The sequence below is a fragment of the Pangasianodon hypophthalmus genome, chromosome 18 (assembly GCF_027358585.1).
Source record: "Pangasianodon hypophthalmus isolate fPanHyp1 chromosome 18, fPanHyp1.pri, whole genome shotgun sequence".
NCBI lineage: Eukaryota > Metazoa > Chordata > Actinopteri > Siluriformes > Pangasiidae > Pangasianodon > Pangasianodon hypophthalmus.
In genome coordinates, this window is record NC_069727.1 from 4,780,763 (window position 1) to 4,802,275 (window position 21,513).

Consider the following 21,513-nt stretch of genomic DNA (forward strand, 5'->3'; position numbering starts at 1 on the left):
CATTAATTTAGTTACATAAAGTGCAGTTTCTATTCTTTCACACCACAAGAGGGCGCCCTGCAACTGTCTGATACATAAACCTTTTCGCCAACTGATGGTATCTTTTGTGTCTTCAAATTCTTTTTTTTTTGGCTTAACTATTTAAAAAAACAATGGGGTCTCACAGTGGTCTGGCAGTTCTAAGTGACTGCTTATAGCAAGAAACAGCCCTGCATCTGTCCGCATAATCTGCAGTGGAAGGAGTCTCCAGTGTCAGCGCTTTGTATCAGTCAAAGACAAAGCTGTAACTAAGTTTTCTGAGACAGGAAAATCTTCAGGACAGATGATGACGTGTTTTGTGGTTTCTCACTAACAAGCTACATGTTTGTCTTACTGACTTCAAGAAAAAGTGAAAGAATGACTTTTTATAGCTGCTAAAATGTAAGTGATAACAGGAACTAATTTGATGTGTGTAACTTCAAGAGCAATAACACTTTGTTTTTGAATAACAGCACATCACAATCAACTTCGAGTGGTAGCAGGAACTTCATTTTGTGCCCGGCCAGATCACACCACCCCACTGTTGATTATTTCCCTATAACAACACACCTGCAATTGTTTTGTTCTTTACTTAATCAATTTTTGTTATCCTATTATTCTAAATTTTAATGGAACTTGTGGAACTTCTGTTCTGGCCTAGTCAGTGCTCCTGTGAAATTCAGCTACTCATGATTATCATGTCACCAGTCACGCACACAGATTCACAAACATTATGTTATATTTAGGGGAACCACGGGGGTACAGGATACTCAACACAGTCCCCTGTCCCACTTAAACCTCCATCAAGAATAGTTTAATATTTTGTATTTTTTAAATGAATGTTTAAGTATAACATTTTTCTTGTGACAGATTTATTGCCACAGAGGATAGAATCTAATAAGGAAATATCCTCTTTAAGTGCTTAACACATAGCTAAAGGTGGGATTGTATTCTTTTTCCAGACACAATTAATATATAAATCTGCAATACACATACACACAACGATTCGAAAAACGATTACATTTCCACAAGGAAAAGTGTCACCTGAAATACCCGAAGTACGGTGAAGTAAGGAGATGAACTAGTGTAAGTACAAACAAAAACTCTCTTCTGGAAAACGAGAGAAAAATACAACGCGGTGAAAAACTTCTGGATGATCAGCAGCCACGGGGAGACGGAGCGAAGAAGTACAACGCCAGGAGGATGAGGTAGACAACCACCAGAGCCGTTCCTGCCGAAGATAAAACCACAGGTGGAAAGCAATGAATAACTGATATTACTATATTTAAGCATCAGGTTATACACTATATAAACAAAGGTATGTGGACACCTGACCATCACACTCCTGGGCTTGCTGAACATCTCATTCCAGATTTAGTCCCTCTATGCTGTTATAATAAGCTCCACTCTTCTGGGAAGCTTCCCACTAGATGTTGGAGCGTGGCTGTGGGGATTTGTGTTCATTCAGCTACAAGAGCATTAGTGAGATCAGGTACTGATGTTGAATGAGGAGGTCTGGGGTTCAGTCAGTGTTCCAGTTCATCCCAAAGGTGTTCAGTGGGGTTGAGGTCAGGGCTCTGTGCAGGACACTCGAGTTCTTCCACTCCAACCTTCACACACCATGTCTTCATGGAGCTCACTTTGTGCACAGGGGCATTGTCATGCTGGAACAGGTTTGAGCCTCTTAGTTCCAGTGAAGGGAAATTGTAAAGCTACAGCATACAAAGACTTTCTATACAATTGTGTGCTTCCAACTGCGTGGCAACAGTTTGGAGAAGAACCGCATATGGGTGTGATGGTCAGGTGTCCACATACTTTTGGCCATAGAGTGTACCTACTTGAATGTACTAAATTACATTTCCATGAGGGAAAAAAACACACCTTTTAGTTCTTACATTATTGTTTAGATCTTCAAATCACTCCAAACTCAAACAGCATGACTCATTTGGTTTTCTTCTGCAGCTACCAACATTTCTTACACAAAAACATCCAATCAAATCCATACCAGTTTGTATGGACACCACAAATAATAATCTCTGTGCAAGGACTGCCTGTTAGTCTCAGTCACTCATACATTAGAGTTAGATTAATTAAATAAACTAAATCCAGATCTCATGGAAGACTGATACAAATTCAGTATAGAGATATAGCCAGACCTTTTACAACGGGATGGCCAGGTTAGACCAAATGACAATCAATGGTTGCACAAAACATTAACAGGGATCCATATAAAAATGACAATGTGGCCACCCCTAACTGTGTATAGCTTAAGTAGAATAACCATCAGACATTAAAGGCACACACATAATCAAAGTTTAATCGTTGTCTAGCAAGTTACATAAAAGTCAGAGCTAACATAGCATTATGCTACATGTTGTGAAGTATGCTAGTGTTATGAATTCATTATCATTCGGTGAACGGTAGCTAATACTGAACTGAAGCAATCCAATGTTATTTACATTGTGGTCAGTGGGGCTAGGGAATAGTTAGCTTCTGTGTTAGCTAGCTAACTAGCTCATTACTCGCCTTTGGATACTGATGAAACAGAACATACAGATTTCTAATAGATGCTGTATTGGCATTTCGTTATAATTCAAAGTAGTTTATCACAGCGAGATTTACCGCATCCTTCAGTCTTGACTCATATGACCTTGGTAACCACACAGACTATTATTATTACTACTAATCCTACTGTAGTCTTACATGGGTGGCCAGTGAAGGCCCATGATTTCACACTAATGAAGTTGTAAGAACAGCTACAAGCTCTAACCCCACCCATAACTGAACCTTGTGATTAGTTATGAACTTGAAAGTGTAAGACTGTATTAATCAAAAAAGCTTATTAGTAACAGTGGCACTAAACATTCCTTTGAGTTTCTTCTTAAAACCCATTTACAAAACAGAACTATTACAACTATTACAATAAGAACTATTAGCGCCATTTCTGACTGTTCGACTCCAATCTTAGGCGACGCTGTAGTGCCCTGGAGGTTTAGCAGCTTATTTAGTAGCTGTTCTCAAAAATATTTACACCCAAGATTCTTGCTTCAGTGGATAATCTAACCTGGACACCATAGATTTATACATAAGTGCTGCTGTGATCAGAAATACTGTCCTGTTGCTCATCGCAAGACTATTATTCACAATCCTCGCATTCTTAACATCTTTTCAACACACTCCGTACTGTTTTTCTTTCCTCTTCTACACCTGTATAGTGTAATGATTTATAATCCCACTATCCCAGAAGACAATGGGTTGTTTAGAGTCTAAAGGTTTCTTCCTCATGTTGTCTCAGAGAGTTTTTCCTCGCCACTGTCACCTCTGGCTGGTTCATGATGACTCTAAATCCACATCTGGATTTCTGTGAAGCTGCTCTGTGAGGACGTCTATTGTTAAAAGAGCTAGCCTGGGTCTAAATTCAGTCCTGGTGTCAATTAAAGTATGACCACTGACACCAACTTTAGGACCAACTTTCCTAAACAAAAAAAAAAAACAAAAAAAAAAAAAAAAAAAAAAAAAAACTTACCCTGGAAATAGTCACACTTTCCATCCATGAAGATGTAATTGACCAGGATGACACTGAAGATGCTCGCCCACAGGTGCAAGTCGCTAAATATGAGAACAAATCCAACGTCCTGGCGAGAAGACAAAAGCGGTCACAATGTGCAGACACAATGAGATAAATAATATAACATTAAGTCAAGCTTTTCTCCTCTTACGTACATAAACAGCATTGAATAAGATCAATAGTGGAATCTGAAGCATGCAGACTTGCACAGCGATACAATTTCCGACTTCCAGGCTAAAAAAACAAACAAACAAAAAAAAAAAATTATTAAGTCACTACCCAAAGAACAGAAAAGCAATAAAGAGGTAAATGATGTATTAATAGTTCTAACCTCAAACTAATGTTATTCTGCAGGGCGAACTGGATCCCGTTGACTATTTCGGGAAGTTCAGGAACCATCGCCAGCACAGTAACACCAATAAAGTACTGCAACATCACAACACAACACACCAGCAAATATACTGCTAAACATTTTCACGTTAGGCGAGACCTGTCGTTTTTGTGCCTGTTCATTTTACAGAAGATTGTTAATATGCATAAATAGAAATACATCATTTCACTCTTACTCCTTTTTTTCTCATGAAGGTGTTTAGAGAGAAGACTGCATACAGGTTTACAGAAGAAAGTCTTACTGTGATAACAGGAACTTACTTGTGTTGCAGACTTTCCGCCACATTAACTATAAACAGATTAAAAAGTACGATGTGCCGTTCTTTAATAAGTAAAAATTTGCAATTGTTGGTAAATTGCTGTGGTGTAAAAGAAATAAAACACTTCAGGATGTGCTGTTATTAGAAAATAATCAACTTCGAAGTGATAACAGTAACTCTGCTTCACATCAGGAGTCATCACATCACCCCAACATTGATTATTTTCCTACAACAACAAGCCTCCAAATATTTTATTCCTTATTTAAAGTATATTAAAATTTACTATAATAAATACTGATCAACCCTTTTTAACCAACAAGTCCATCCTAGCATCCCATTCCCACTTTGCACCCAGTGTTCCTGGGATAGGCTCCGGATCCACCATGCCTGGAATTAATAATTATTAGGCCTTTTTCAGTGGAAAAAAAACAATAAGTGGCTCAAATTTTGGTGCATCCCTAATTACTTAAAATCAAAATAATAAAATAATAAAATAAAACATCAAAACATTAAAAGCAGAAACTGGTAAAAATGGATATACTTTAAACAATATTACATTTTCAGATGTTTTGAATACCCTTCATAACTGACTCCTACACAAAATCCGATGGCTTGCAGTTTGAAGGTTATAATCAGCACATGAGATCCAGAAAGCGTCTGTGAATGTGCTTAAGCAGTTAATCAGACGTGTCTGTAGGACTATGGGGTGTGTGTTGGGATCGACAGCTCTTATGGAAACGTGAGACGGTGTGGAGACACAGACCTGCGAGACACTGGAGTGACAGATGATGGGTTTGATGTGCTCGGTGGTGAGGTCTGCGCAGGCTGCTGTCAGGAACGTGGCCACGATCAGGACCACCAAAGCCCTCCATCTGGACCAGTGCACCACTGGATCATGGTCACTTGCCACTAACACACACACGCAGACACAAAATAAAGAAAAATACATCTTCTAAATGCAAATCTAACAGTAATTAGGTCAAGAGAAATTTGACTTAAGTCAGGTTTAGATTGTCCTGTCCAATTTTAGCATTTTTTTTTTTAAGATTATTTCTCATCACACTTACTCAATATGATCCCAATAAAATCTTGTCTAAATTCTCTCCATGTCAAATTATCCGATGACCTAAACGATAGACTAAGTTCTGCTTTCATCAAAAAAAAATCACACAGTGTAAAGTATTGCAGTGTGTGACATGAGAGAAAAACAGCACCCTCTGGTGGACGCACCATGGCAGTGTGCGTCGCTGACGTGGATGTCGTAGATGTGTGTGTGCGTCTTCAGTGTGAAGATCAAACCGATGAGATACGCAGCAGGGAGAAGCACGGAGACCGTATACACCAGAGGCCTGCAACATCACCGCAGCATTCGGTTATTTATTTCTCCCAATATTTACGCACTGAGCACTGAAAATGCGCCTTCACACTCACTCAATATGACTCAGGAACAAGGAGCGGTTGTTCTCACTCTGAAAAAAGTAAACAGCAAGTTAGTTTCAGGCAACAGGGTGAGCAGTAACATCGTGTCTTCATGGTTTGACATACGCGCTAACATACCAGATCATAGTGGCAGTCCGTGCAGATGAAGGGTCCGGTCATGTTACCAGACGGATTACTGCAGCTGTCACACACCAGGTTCCCGTACGCTTTAGAGAACAGTGTTGGAGCAAAAACACCTGCGGCGAAGAAAAAAAAGGATCAATTATTAAAAGTGCAATAATTCACAACAATGAGCATAAACACCATGTACTTGAGAGGGCAGATTTGAAAATATGATCTTGTTACCATGACAACTTTCATCAATTTTGCTGTTATTACGTGAAGACTCAGATATTCAGTTTACCATAAGCCTTATTTGGGTTGGATTAGTTTTACACGCGGTGTCTAATGTGTCAGAAATTTTTACAAACTCTGGAAAGATTACGTGATGTTTTCCTTACTATAAAAGGACCAATAGGAATAGCCCATGGTAATACATATGGCATGTTGGTAAAGATTCCCTTATATCCTGTGAGAAAAGAGGTTTGTGTCTTTTTAAAACGCAGCACAATAAAATATAAAATGGTATTTAAAAGAGTGGATCAGGTGAAGCGAACATTCTGGGGGTTTTAGGTATGTTACTGAGCTCATACATGTTATAGTCATGTGACTAATGAACAATTATAGCCACAAGCCGTACAACAAGTGCTTCTAATAAAGGTTAAAATAATCACTTTACATTAATATGACATGCATGTAGTACATATAGAACTTGTCATGTCCATGCTTACACTGTGAATACACTCCCATGTCTGTGATTAATACAGAGACCATTTATCACTTCTCTGGAAACATTACTTAACAGATACTGTGTATGTCCCAGGAAACTATTCCAGTCTGAATAGTACTAGTAATGTACATAAGTGTACTAGTCCATAAGAAAAAGATTCTTATGGCTGGCTTGACAGCCCTCTAAAAATCAAAATTATATTAAATGGATAAAGAAAACATGGTTATGGCAATATTGAGACATTCACACTCTTCAGCGTTCAACAGCTGAGTTGCTTAATGCAACATTTATGCATAACGCTATGCTGTCTGTGAAAGATCATAAATTATTTTTAAAAGGTATTAATGCTACATTCAAGAACACGCATCACACATATACCACACCTTTAACTTTACAGTGAATCCATTTTTAAAGCACATTATATCACATTCAGCCATAGAATACTTTTATTTGTCATTTAATGTCAGTCTCTGTCAGCTATAAATTCATGAAAAAATTCATCACACTATTTTTCATTGTGTTCTTCCTCCTCCACTCACCTCCGACTGAAATGAAGAGCAGGGCAGAGCTGACTCCGGCTGATCGGCTGTTGAATCTCTGCTCGCGGTGCTTGCAGCCCCCGATGATCATACACAAACCCTGGAAACACAGGTTACTACATGATCATGCTGAGGCAGATTGGGTGAAAACCCCTTAAGGTGTGTGTCTGACCACAAAAGAACGAAATTTTGGTGATTTTACACACATATCGGAGCTGTACAGTGCAACAATTCATTCGTTACAAATACAAAAAACAGGTTTCGACGCAAGGCTGAGGTTTTATTATGTGCCATTAAATTACAAGCAGGAAGAAAGTTCCTGTAATGTAATTAACTGCACAAATTACAGTCATTGTTCAGACTTTTTTAGTACCCTGAACACTTAGGGTTGTGCTCTTACAGGAAAATAATCAATAAAATATACTCCTCTGTCCTGTCCTTTTTGAATTCTTACTTAATTCTTCCATAAACATTAAATATACGTAGGTCTCTTTACAGAAAACTCCACCTGTCAACACTTTGTTCAATTTCAAACTCATTTTTATAATGTTTATTATTAGTCTTAGATTATGTGGAGCATCTGCCATACACAGTCCCTATGAATGAGCTGTTGCTATAGAAACTAAAACATATTAGAGTAAGTGCAAAACCTTTTGACCAATCAGACTGGAGAATTTAACAGAGTTGTAGGATAATTTGTGGTACAACACAACAGAAAACTTAACATGCTGCTCTGTGCTCACACACAGAGACACACAGAGACACACAGAGACACACAGAGACACACAGAGACACACAGAGACACACAGAGACACACAGACACACACAGACACACACAGACACACACAGACACACACACAGACCGGAATAAAGAGGATGCATCCGAGCAGGGTCCCTGTGAGAGCAGCTTTAACGATCTCTCCGTAACATTTGTTCCCGATGCGATGACCTTGCAGCAGGGCGGTGATGTAGAAGGTCATCTCAGTGATGGAACCGAACGTGGCGTTCACTACTGCTCCCACTGCAAAGTTACTCTGAGCCGAGATACTGACAGAGAAATCACAAGCAGTGTGTTCATTCCAGTTAAACACTGTGTGCAAATTATAAACACAATCATTTGCTTTTGTTGTATATACCCGAGTTGAAAAGTTTGCATACCCACAGGACAAACTGTAACCACAGGGGATGTAAACTTTTGCAGGGGCTTGTTGGGCCGTAACTGAAAGGACGTTACCTGGCTATACCCATGCCGATGTAGTAAGACAGGGGGATGATTGAGGTCACAGCTGTGGTAAACTTCACCTCAGACCTAACAAAAGTATTATCACGGTCCACATAACCAATCACCAGAGCGATGATGACGAGGGAAAGCAGGTCTGAGCAAAAAAAACGTTAAGGGCTTTAACCCTTACAAAGTATCAGGACATAAAACACTACAATTACCAAACATTTATTATTTACATGAACTCGCAGGATAATTACCAGTGAAGTCAAAATTGTTTTTAAAATGATTACAGTGGTTCAATTTCACCCCTCGTAACTGAGAAACGCCAAAACCTTCAATCAACACAGTATATGGAATAAATCCCACTGTCATACAGCCACCTTTCCCTTTCTTCTTGTACACCATATAAAGCAATAACCCTAACAACCTGTGACTTTGGAGCTACAAGCAGAGCTATAAACAGGGTTTTTTTGTTTTTTTTAAATACCAAGCTCATGAGTCCCAGACCCCCTAACGGGGTTCAAGGTTTCACATCACATGAGGAACAATGAATTGTGGTCACTGGAGCTGTGAGAAATCATTAAGTAGGTTCTGGATGTCTCGAAAACGAAATTTTTTAAAATATGCCCACCTCATATAACACACTGTTTATGTACCAAATTAATTTGGATAATTCTAACCAAATTCTGACTGCTTTGCACTATTCACAAGACTATTCACAAGCAAGTTGTCTTCATGGAAAAAAAAAAAAATTAAAAACACCAGAAAAAAAAACTGAGAATATGACCTTCGTATCCTCAGTGGTAGCTATGAGCATGGCTACAGGTAGCAGCTAGAATTAAGACCTGTACAAGTTCTTTTCCTTGGCTCGGGGACATCGTCACAGGTTCACTAAGACATCACTGAGGAGAGTAACTATGAGGAGAGTTTCTTCCCATTACTTAGAGGCATAACACTCCAGGAAATCTGTGCTGAGCTCTAGTTATCAACATGTGATTCTATTATCCCCAATAACCACAAAGGTGGGAAGCGGGAACTTGGTGAGAAGTTTCCAGGGAAAGATGGTTGTATGACAGCGAGATATGACTCGGTGTTTGCAGCAATGTGTCTTTGCTATAAAAGCTCAGCATATCGGCGTACAAGAAGACATCCAGATGATTCTCACCATCCCTTACAGTTACGGAGGGTTTACAGAATCATATTTACTACAGCAGATAATGGTGTTGCTGTTGTTGTATTACTTTTAAATAACAGCACATTTTATTACCCAATTTTAAATAAGCACAGGGACAAATATCCTGTAAGTAAATTCTGAGAAATCACATTTCTTCTTCTTGGAATCGTTCGTGTAAAGACATGGTCTTAAACTTTTCATCTAAAAGTATCGCGTTTAATCATAAAAATAATAAAAATGAATGAAAAATAAAACAACACGCTCTCTGCCATAGTCTTACTCCAAACTCTTTTGAAATAAAACCACCTGGAGTCTGTGAGAAAATTCTCAATGACTCTACCCATTCACAATTCTCATTCTCATTTGTAATGCTGTAGCTTTAAAGGTGCATTAGGTAAGAATTAGGTAAGAATTAGGTAAAATTAGTGTTTCTGGGTTTTTCTTCCCCAAGATTAGGTCTCCAACAGTTAGGTGGATTTGACATTTGAATGATTCCAGCCCATATTCAAGAAACTCCACCGCCAGGATCTACAGTAATAATAATAATAATAATAATAATAATAATAATAATAATAATAAAGCAGTTCAAAGTGCTTTAAGATAATTATAGGGTTCGTGACTCCTTACAGTGGTCTGTAGAGTGTCTATAAAATGACTGACAGTACGGGCATCCAAATACACACAAGCATTCCGGACCGGAAGTCCGTTTTCCAAATGAGTTTTCTCAACCACTTAGTACGCTTGTGCTGAGGTCATGGCTTAAACCAATTTTTTTTTTTTTTTTTTTATCATGCTCTAAACCTCTTCCAGGTTATTTGTACAAATAAGGAATTTTAAAAAAAAAATCAACTATTTCAGCTTTAACAAAATATAGAAAGTGCAGAGTTTGTAAACCAACTAGACATAACTTTGCAGGAGCAAAAGGATACTGACGGCGAAGACGTTGATACCGTCCACTGTGTACTTGTAGTAGTACCAGTTAAAGGCACGGTAGCAGCACAGGAGAACCCTCGTTTCACAATTTTGAGGCTAAAAGCAGAAAAGTAATCATTGTAAAAAATTTTTAATTCCGAGAGAATGAAGAGAAATGGTGGGATTATGCTGGCGAATGAGTGACTTGGGCTCTGGTCTTCATACGTGGATTATAATTACATGTTTGCTCTATTGTCTTTGCTGGTTAAAGCTTTCCATTTCTCACTGACTTCTAATAGAAGCTCTTGTTCTTGTTCCGGTGAAAAGAATTAAGCATTTTATCTCGCCATTTGCATGCCACGTTGCTACTTCACTGATCATGGTTTCAAGTCCTGATGTATTCAATCAACCAGCAATTATTTCATATCACGTTCATAACCTGGTTGAAATTATTATGGTTAATAAATCTGACGTAGCTCGTATTTATGAAGAACAGGACCCTGACTGCACACTCTGGAAATGAAACATTAACAGAAAAGGAATCAGAGCTTACGTTCTTCACCGGTCGAACCTGAATCTCGTCAGGTGGCAGGAAGAGGACGATGCTGAGGATCCTGCCGTTCATTTTAGCAACAGGGATGGTGAAGACCATCATCCAGGAGAGGAAGCAGGCCAGGGAGTGGATTACAGCAAGAGGAACGTAACCAAGCACGAGCCAAACATACGTGCTCACACAACACTACAATACACAGTCAAGGTGTAACAGCATTACACACCACTACTAAGTGCAAAAGTTTGTGCCCCCTTGATTTACCTCAATGTTACAAAAACAGCATTCATTGTTTATTTAATAATTTTTATCTATTGAAAGTGTTACATTATAGTTTACATATAAATAAATAAGTACTTTTTTAAAGCAATTTTGGCTTATTTCAAACAGGCTCAAACTCTCAAACAGTTTGCTGTCAAGTTAATTCAGAAAGAATCAGGAAAGCAGAATCTATAAGATCTAAACCAAAACATACTGGCCTTTCATACATCATTCAGACATCATTCAAGAAGCACCGAGATGAATACATGACCAAAAAGTGGTTGGGGAAAAAAAAAAAACAAAAAAAAAGAATGGAAGAACTGCAAGAAGAAATACAAAAACAGCAAAAATCAAAAACAACCAGCCAGGAAGTCTTAAAGGCAAGTGAGAAAAAAATGTTACAATGATATCGTATTGAGAAATATGATTTTTAAATGTTTCACTATAAATACAGTGGGGTTGAAAAGTCTGAGAGAACTAGTGAAAATGCATTCTTGCATTTTGCATTCTTTTTTAATTTAATACTATTTTCATTATGAATTATATTACTGACAACCATTTGGGTGAAAATTAGAATATTTGAAATCTTTACATGAATTTCAGAGTTTGAGTATTTGTTCTTTCCCCTTTTTTGCATTAATGACAGTGTGCGCTCGAGCCGGCATGGACTCCACAAGTTTGTGCAAAATCCATTTTAGATCAAATCCATCGGAGTGTTGTCTGATCACATGCTTCAGTAGAAGAGATTAGACATGAGGAAAATCTGAACTTTTGTACAAAGCAGTTAACATGGTCAATATCACACATTTGCTTACATTTAAATAGGGAGCTAGACGTAGTGCAGAATCTTGAATATTAAATATTTAAGATATTAATCACTTACTTTCTTTGTTTTAAATATTTCAAAATTCTAAAACCTTCTGTTTATTTCCAATTTTATGTGAAAAATCCCAGATTTTCAGTGTGGTCTCAGACTTTTAGACCCCAATGTATTTCAACTTACACATTATAACCAATTGTAAAAAAAAAAAAAAAAAAAAATGCGATAATGAAGGAAAATCTGTAAAAGCTTAACCACTTGCTGGTTTCATTTCAAAGCAAGGGAACACAATGTTTTAAAAGTGTTCAATACAGTTTAAATGTGACAAATATATTCTAATAACTTGTATCCACCATTTTTTCACATCCTCTAAGCAGCTTTTGGATCCTCTCTTTTGTAATATTTACTCTATGTTTTTATCTGACACTGCCCTCTTCAGATCAGGGTTGGTAATGAAGAGGGTCAGGGCAAAAAATTGTATTTTTATTATAGATAAATTAAAATAGAAATAAATAGTAAGCAGTGTTTTGTACACTTTTGGACTCAATATTTTAAGCAGTCTCACCCAGTAAGAGCGCTTCTGAGGAGGAGGAGGAGGTGGGCCATCTTTAGTGACAGGTGGGGAACTCATCAGAGGTGTGGACTCCTTCACATTATCCGGAGATTCCTTCACATCACCCGCTTCTTCTGGAATTGCTTCACAGTGGGGGAATTTAACGCAGCATTTCCGTACCAGACTGCTAGTCTGAGAAGAAAGAGGGACGAAATACTGGCCAGCTGAATAGACAGTAGAGAACCTGTACTGAACATATAATAATAAACTACATCTCTAGGGGTCAAATTAAAGCACAGTGTTGGTGATGTCAACTAGATCAAGGCATCCATCATTTCTTAATTTCCTTCCGTGTTGAAAAAGCTGGAGTGAAATGAAATGCTGGTTAAAATGGAAGAGAAAGTGTTGAGACAAACGACTAATAAAATGCTTCAGAAACACTTTCAGTGGTTAATCTCTATGTTTATCCCATCATTCCAGTCCCTAGCACTTTTTAAAACAAAGTTCCACCTGAGATTTGTCTTATCACATCTCCATGAAGTAAGTGTTTATATAATCCACAAAATAACATAAATCAAATGATACCGATCCAATATTGGGGCCGTCCTTCTTTCTAAATGCCAATTTAACCCCTTCTAAGTGCAACTAGGAGTGCAATATACAACACCTGGCCAGTGGTTTGTTAAAGCATAGCTTCTTTGTGATGTTACCTTTTGTAACGCTTTCCCAAAGGGCCACAATAAATAACCTGACAACTTGAAACAGAGTTTCCCTGTAGCCAAGGAGAAGGAAGAAAAACAGCATCAGGTGAGATGCAGAAATTGGATCACCAGAAACACCCTGAAGCATTCGCTACATACCATGTGGAATCGCAATGATGGTGCAAAACATCAGTAAGCTAACAAGAAAATAAGCTAAAGAGATCCACCAGCCAAACAAAAGCGCATAGGCGACGTTGCCAAAGCTGATCAGCGAGCCTGAAAATGAAGAAGAAACATTTCATGAAATCCATGGCCAAATAGTATATTTTATAGAAGAAATGTAGATGTTCTACAAATGATCTCTGAGAAACTATACCCACTGACCTGTATAGGGTTTGATGAAGATCTGCTCAGAGTATAACTCCTTCACCTGGTCTGATCTGTCCTCGATCGGACGCTCTGTAACATGACTCTTCCACTTTCTGAAACCAAACTGCCACAAAGTGCACACTGTCATCAGAGAAAAAGCGCTGGCTTTCAGAGGTACAGGGTCACAGCGATCAGAGACGGTGTCCAACATGGCAGTCTACATTCTGCCTTTCTCAGACACATTCACGTACGTGTGGTCTTAAACATCTGATGCCCTAATATTGTTTTTTTTTTCTTTCCCTGAAATTAATCATAGAGCACGTGTGCGAGACAGAATGTCACGGCTGTATCAAGCGACAAGCCAAAAGAGCGATATTTGAATTAAGATTTTCTTAATTCTATGCAAATTAGGTGTGACAAACATTAGGGCAAACGACTGCGAGGCAAATCTCCGTAATTTCACGGCACACCACGCCTAAATAAGGTGTTCTGCTTCTGTAACTCTGTAGAGGAATGTTCCAAAGGTGAGCATACAGTCGGAGAGCAGTGTTTAATTCATGCAGTTATAAAATCCTGTGCTGGGTGAATCTGTAGCACTCACATAGTGACACAAATAAATAAATCAGCCTTGTAACTGATGTTATATTGATCTCCTGGTTGAAAGGGCACTCCTCATTACCTTCACACGTAGATCTGATGCAGTTTGTAAATGATAGTGATGCTCCTGTCCCAAAATTATCCTCGAGGCTGAACGCTTTACATGCTAGGCTATAGGCTAATCGCTTCCTAAACCACTGGCTTTTTTACCAAACAGGCACTTGATCATACAATAACCATCACTGAAGCATCCCTTTTAAAGCCTATTATTTTGGCATGTTCAGATCACCTGTATGCGATTAAGCTTATGAGCTTTTATATCTTCATATCTAATTATCAAAAAAAAATTTCTTAGGAATCTATAATATGGAAGGCTACTTTATTTTTTGAAATAATTACATCCCTAATAAAGCTTGTTAGGCTACACAGTGCATAACATAATAAGCTGTGCAAGCTGGCAGCAATTTGTTTAAAATAAGTCTGTTAAATTTAAAACGCATGATGTGTTCTTTAATAAATAAAAAAAAATATGTATTATTGCAATTAGTGTTGGCGAATTACTACGGTATAAGAGGAATTTAAAAAAAAGCTTTGGGTCATGCTGTTATAGGGAAAAAAAACATTTAATTTAAACATTTAATTTTTAGCAGTTGTTGCTTATTTTCCTATAACAGCACAACCCGTTGTGTTTTTATTCCTTACGTAAGAGCTCAAGTCTTTTTTTTTTTTTTGGAGGAAGCTCTGCTCCCCCTGGCTCCTACAGTCAAATAAATAAAACACTGGTTTATTTACCATGTAGTTATTGACCAGTTTGTGTGCCTCTACTTCGTTCTCGGCGCGGATGGTGGTCCTCAGACTCGCTTCCTGCCAGGCGTCGTCAGTACCGCGTGATTGTACGGAGAGTCCTGACAGCGAGAGCTAAAATCAATGCTGAGCACTGAACATAGCTGGGTTTTGTAAGGAGTAAAAATAACTTTTATAACACCCAAAAATATCTTTCCCAACAAAGCCCATGTTTTGCTGTCTGAGGTTCACAGAGAGGCATGCCGAGAGGCATTTTGATTTTAGATATATGGGGAATATGCAACTTTAAAAAGTAACACAAAGGAGTGAAAAATCGATAAATAATTAAATAACAGTGTTTCTTTTAGTCCTCTCATCCTACATATACTTAACATGACTTTCTTTGAGTCCATCAAATCCACACTTTAAATACTTCTACCACTCACTGTTCTGTACAAGTTTACGTCTAATCCAATCAGTTGCCAGATCATACAAATGTTTTAAAAATGTCTTATGAATAAACATCAACTGTATGACAGGTTAGATGATGCTTGAAAACATGAGTTTTTTATCAAATATTAAAATAAACGGTCTTTAACAGCTTTAAAATAATATAATAGATCAAAATGAGTATTCAATCCCAATCCTGTCATTCGTTTAGATAAGCAAGTCTACAATAGTACAAAAGTTTGCACACCCTTCGTACAAAAATGTATTACGTTTGGCTTCACAAAAATGGTGAAATGGTGCAGGATATTAATGGTTAAAAATATATATATAAAATATCAGTTTAAATTTTCCATCTCTCTTTCTGAATACACTATAAATTCTTTCTAATAACATGCATGGTTTCTATCCTCCAAGCAGCATTTGGATTCTCACAGATGTAATATGAACCCTCATGCATTATTTTTGTCTGTGTGTTTTATCACTGATCAGAACAGTGAGAAAACATCATCACGGTCTCCTGACCATGCGGTTGGGGGGGAAGAAAAGAAAAAAAAAATATTTTACTGATTTTGCCTTAAGGTCTTGAGGATATATTGTGCGATATCCTAACCCACATTTCATTTTTAACATCTTTGAATTTCTATCTTGTAAATAAATTCTAAAAAAAAAAAAAAAAAGGCATGTTCTCCCTTTTCAGCCAGAAATAATCCAGATATCTAAAATTTTAAAAAAACGCTTAATATTGGTAGATAGAAACACTCAGAAATGAATGGCGAAGATAACTGCACTACCAAAATATGTAGCAAACATATTTTTAGTTTTAAAAATTTAGTCGTAGCAAAACAGTCTACGTATAAAGGCATCTTACTGTGAGCCGAGAGGCATTTTGGCGTGTGATGGATGATATGGTGTGAGCCACAGGGTGAAGGAGTATCGACCATCTCGGGATGAATGCTGGCCACACACAGTCTGTCACACTGGGAGCTACGGCGAAGAAATCTGTGCTCATGGTCCCACAGGAGTTCTGTCAGTCAGCCAGGAGAGAGAAGAAAATGATATATTTCACTGGATTTGGAAGTTTCCCATGAGCAGTATATGGTCCATAAGTCCCAATTTGTTATTGTGTGAATCCTGATAGTCATATGAACCCCTATCAGACATCATCTGTGACTGATCTATTCTCAGAGGCTTGTATGGAGTCAGGGGAACTTTCTAAACTTTATGCAATTTTTAAATAAATATTTCCGAACATTAAGAGAGGAAAGTGAGCAATCTAAAACTAATTAATCTTAGCAAAGGATCTGAAACCTGAAGCATCTCTTCTTCCCTACAGATGATGATAGAAATCTTTATTTCAATGTCACTGTGAATGGTTCATTATAAACATCATCAGATAATTGTATAACTACGATGTGACACAGAGCCAGCGCCTAACAATGCCCTCAATCACTTTGAAGAAGAAATACATGAAAAATAAAGCTACATTTTTGATATCTATAGCATCTTATTTGTTAGAAAATGGCTTAAAGGTGAATTTTTTTTAACTTATGCGTAACCAAAAACATCACCAAAAACCAAAAATGGATGTACGTTACAAATACTACGACTAAATTTTTTACAAATGACCCATCCTGATGCCCTACTTCTGGTTGGAGTTCTCATCGGTTGAGTTCGCTCGCTGCTGCTGGGGGTGGCCCCATATGGACTGCCTGAAGAACTGTTTGGATTGCTGGGGATGGTGCCACCTGGGGGCTGTGGAGATGGCTTGGGGATCACATATGGGGAGCTGTACTGTAATGGCTTGGGACTGCGATTGCTGTAGTGGCTTTGGGGCTGCAGTTGCCACAAGCAGCTTCGTACTCAGGACTCCATCAGTGGACAGTGGATAGATTTTAACCAGCCGGACCTCTTGCAAATACTGTGATGAATTTATTGGTTGCACAATTGCACTATTTGTCCATATAGTACACAATAGAAGGGATTTATTTATAATTGCACTATCCGTTGCACCCAGATGAGGATGGGTTCCCTTTTGAGCCTGGTTCCTCTCAAGGTTTCTTCCTCATATCATCTCGGGGAGTTTTTCCTTGCCACCGTCGCCACTGGCTTGCTCATTAGGGATAAATTCACAGTGATAAATTTAAATATTTACAATATATTTTTGTGAATCCATTTATTTCTGTAAAGCTGCTTTGTGACAATGTCCATTGTTAAAAGCGCTATACAAATAAAATTGAATTGAATTGAATTGAATTGAAATACACAGAATGATACACGATATGGGCAAAAGTATGTGGACACCTGACCATCACACCTGTATATACTTGTTGAACATTTCATTCCAAAACCATCAGCATTAATATGGAGTCAGTCTCCTTTACTCTTCTGGGAAAGTTTTCCACTAGATTTTGGAATGTGGCTGTGGGAATTTGTTCAGCTGCAAGTGTATTAGTGATGGTGGGCACGGATGTCGGACAAGAAGGCCTGACTCACAGTGAACATTCCAGTTCATCCCAAAGGTGTTCAGTGGGGTTGAGGTCAGGGCTCGAGGACACTCGAGTTCTTCCACTCAAACCTTCTCAAACCATGTCTTCATGGAGCTCGCTTTGTGAGTGAGGCATTGTCATGTGGGAACAGGTCTGGGCCTCTTAGTTCCAGTGAAGGGAATTCTTTACTCTACAGCATACAAAGACTTTCTGGACAACTGTGTACTTCCAACTGTGTGTTGGAAGAACACAATTTAGGGAGGAATCCAGATATGATAGGTGTGATGGTCAAGTGTCCACATACTTTTGGCCATATAGTGTATGAAGCCCAGACTGTACAAACTTGGTGAACTACCCCTAGATTTTTTATTTACTCTTATTATTTACTCTATTTATCTTATTTAAGCCTGCTTCACTGACACATCCATAACACATCATCAGCAGTGATTGACAAGGTACACACGAACTACAATATATAGTGCAATAAACATGAACAAGATTCTTTGGATTATTTTCTCAATCACTGACTTTTCAAACCTTTTTTAAAACTAGAAGTAAGCAGACTATGCAAACGATGTTCGATCAAAGCACAAATTACACTAAGGGACATGTGTGTGGTTTGAATGAAAGAGCTGGCTAAAGACAAGCTCAGCTTTTCTGTGTACCGTGAATCCTGTTCTGAAGCGACACAGCTACTAGTGTTAACACGTGATCATCAATGGCAATGTCTATTCTCACTCTGGAAAATGGTTTTCTACATTTCTACGCTTTTCACCACATCTACGCTACTTTTCTTATTAATATTATGTTGAGCAGACCATTATTTCCTACATTTGAGACTGTTTCTCCTATGAAACGTCATTGTACCTGAGCTAGCAATAACAATGTCCTGCTGTGACATCAGAGCAGCAGACAACCACTAACTTCCCACATGATGAACAAAAATACAGCAGCAACCAACAAATTAGCAGCAGAATTGCAAAGTTCATTACAATTTTTTACATTTAAACATATTTAATGTTTCAGGGTGGAGTTTTCCTAACAAAGCTGGTATGAAATAAGAGCTTCTGAAACTTAAGAGTGTATAACTATAAACATAACATAACTATAAAAAAAAAAAAAAACACCTATGGTTCTAGGTGGCCAAAAGAGAGGACATGTTTAGACTTTTAATTAAAGTCAGTTTTTAGTCACTAATGATGAAAGTGTAATATAAAGTCAATTAATGATTAGGTAGTTAAGCCACGCCCACAAACAAACAATGCTAAGCTTTTAAAGGGAAATTCTTCTAAATGGAATCAAACAAAACCATAATGTTTTAGGGTTGGGGGCTTTAATTGAATTTCATTGATCATTAAGTGTAATTTGAAGTCTAGAGTGTTCAAAACTTGCAGGAAAAAGAGCAAACCCTCACCTAATGAAGACCTGACCCTGCTCATGTTCATTATCCTGAGCTGCTAATTTCTTGCATTTTGTTTATTTCCTCTTCCATTGCATTCATTTCTAACTCAAAAGCGAAACAGTTTGCAGCACTCAAACACACACAAAAGGCTTGCTGCTTATTTCTGCCTTTTATTGTTAATGCATTTCAACCTTTAAATGTTATGGGCTGAGCACCTGGCCTAGCTTCTTTATTATATATTTTTACACAGATTATAAAAACTGTAGGCCACTTTGCAAAATGATCATCTTTAGCTGAAGTTTATCAAATCATGAAAACACATAAAACACACCTCATTTTCTGTCAATGTCGCACGTGGAGGAGAAAAACAGTTTTTTTTTAATGTGAAAACTGTTTTAGAGCAGGTTTCATGTGCTGCCCATCACTCACCTGAACTATCAACCGTGGACCTTCGCCTCAGACACTCCACATCTGTTGACATTGTGTGTGTTGTGTGTTTTTGTGTAAGACGCAGCTTCAGTGATTTAACTTTTCCTGATAACAAACTTCATGTCGTGAACGAGCGCGTGTACTGCTGCGCGTGGCCGGTGCGCGCCGCCGATGCCAGGGAGCGGGCGCGCGCAGCAAGCGTTGCCTTTTCACTGTGGGATCTGTAGCCGTGGTGCTGCACTCGACAGATTTTATAATCATATTCAGAAATATTTATATTTTTTTTCAACTAACACCAACCTTACAGTATTTCCGAGATAAATTTTTGAATGATGATTGAAGTCATGTTCATAAATGGTTCATAAACCTCTAATAAAATTAGCTAACTATTCAACTTGACAGGATTTCCTCACTGCTAACGCTAGCATTCTTAAAAAAATAACCAACTGGCAACATTTCTGAGAAGATTTTCATATTCATAAATGTGTGCTGTTATACCGCCTACATTAACTAGACCAGATTAATCTAAATTTGACCAATCAGTATTTTTTAAATCATATTTACAAATGTATAACATCTTCACTGCTAAAACTAGCTATCTATCCAACATTATGTAACCTGACAGGATTTCTTCACTGCTAACACTAGCTATCTTAAATGATCTAGTGACTGAAATTTTTAATCCATATTCAAAATCTTCTTAATCTTCAACTAAAACTAGCCAACTATCATACAATATTTAACCTAAACAGGATTTCTAAGATTACATCATATTCATAAATTTATAAAATCTTTACCGCTAACATTATCCAGCTAGCTAACATCTAACCTGTGTGGATTTCTCAGAGGATTTTCAAGTCATAAAATTTTCATAATATTTTCTGCTAAAACTAGATAACTATCCAACATTATTTACCCTCACAGGATTTCTTCACTGCGAAGACTAACTAGCTATCTTAAATCACCTACTCTGACAAAGTGTTGAGATGTGTATGAACTTTACTGGTAACATTAACCAGCTAGGTAATATTAACTAACCTGACATGATTTAAGAGGTTGTTTAAGTCATATTCATAAATGTGTATGAACTTTACTGCTAACATTAACCAGCTAGGTAATATTAACTAACTTGACATGATTTATGAGGTTGTTTAAGTTATACTCATAAATGCTTCATAATCTTCACGGCTAACACTAGCTAACTGGCTTAAACGACCAACTCTGGCAAGATTTCTGAGATGATTTTTAACTCATACCATAAATGTGTACAATGTTTACTGCTAACACTAAAAACTTAGGTTTTAATTCCTATTCATAATCTTCACTGTTAATGCTAGCTACACACAAGCTAACCTGAGAGAATTTCTCACAGGATATTCAAGTTATATTTATAAATCTTCATAGCTAAACTTCACTACTGATGCTAGCATGAGCTAACCTTAAAAGTATTCCTTTTTAAGAGTATGAAATAATAAATGTTCGTAGATGTAGGTGTAGCCATATGGTTAGCATTAAGTAACCTGAGAATATTCTAAGAGGCTTTTTATCTTTTAAATAAATGCTCATAATCTTCTTGCTAACATCAGCAAGACAGTTAACAATGCTAATCTGATAGTATTTTTAAGCTAATTTATAAATACTTATAATCCTCAATGCATTTTCTAGTTAGCGGGCTAACATATGCTTACTTATCCAGATATTTTTCAAGAAAAAACCTCTTGAGTAAAATCATAAAAGTACATCCACTCACGGTACAA

At 37.6% G+C, this 21,513-nt stretch overlaps 1 protein-coding gene across 1 annotated transcript; it reads right to left on the minus strand.

The window, feature by feature from the left end:
• Positions 1 to 183: 183 nt before the first annotated feature.
• On the minus strand, positions 184 to 21,156 carry cax1 (cation/H+ exchanger protein 1). The gene is made up of 20 exons (XM_026923361.3): positions 19,757 to 21,156; positions 16,308 to 16,463; positions 14,999 to 15,111; positions 13,625 to 13,733; positions 13,400 to 13,516; positions 13,250 to 13,311; positions 12,552 to 12,731; positions 10,909 to 11,094; positions 10,373 to 10,472; positions 8,279 to 8,420; positions 7,908 to 8,091; positions 7,045 to 7,144; positions 5,794 to 5,912; positions 5,668 to 5,705; positions 5,467 to 5,585; positions 5,000 to 5,145; positions 3,918 to 4,012; positions 3,742 to 3,820; positions 3,545 to 3,653; positions 184 to 1,249 (listed from the first exon to the last, which is right to left on the minus strand). The coding sequence occupies exons 1-20, from the start codon at positions 19,806 to 19,808 to the stop codon at positions 1,176 to 1,178; spliced, it is 2,280 nt and encodes a 759-aa protein (XP_026779162.3). The 5' UTR covers positions 19,809 to 21,156; the 3' UTR covers positions 184 to 1,175.
• Between the last annotated feature and the right edge of the window lie 357 nt (positions 21,157 to 21,513).

Coding starts and splice junctions, on each gene's coding strand:
- cax1 (XM_026923361.3), bottom strand. CDS start 19,808: ATGTCAACAGATGTGGAGTGTCTGAGGCGAAGGTCCACGGTTGATAGT. Junction 13,734..14,998: donor AACTGGTCAATAACTACATG/GTAAATAAACCA, acceptor ACTTTGTGGCAG/TTTGGTTTCAGAAAGTGGAA. Junction 5,706..5,793: donor CGGACTGCCACTATGATCTG/GTATGTTAGCGC, acceptor TACTTTTTTCAG/AGTGAGAACAACCGCTCCTT.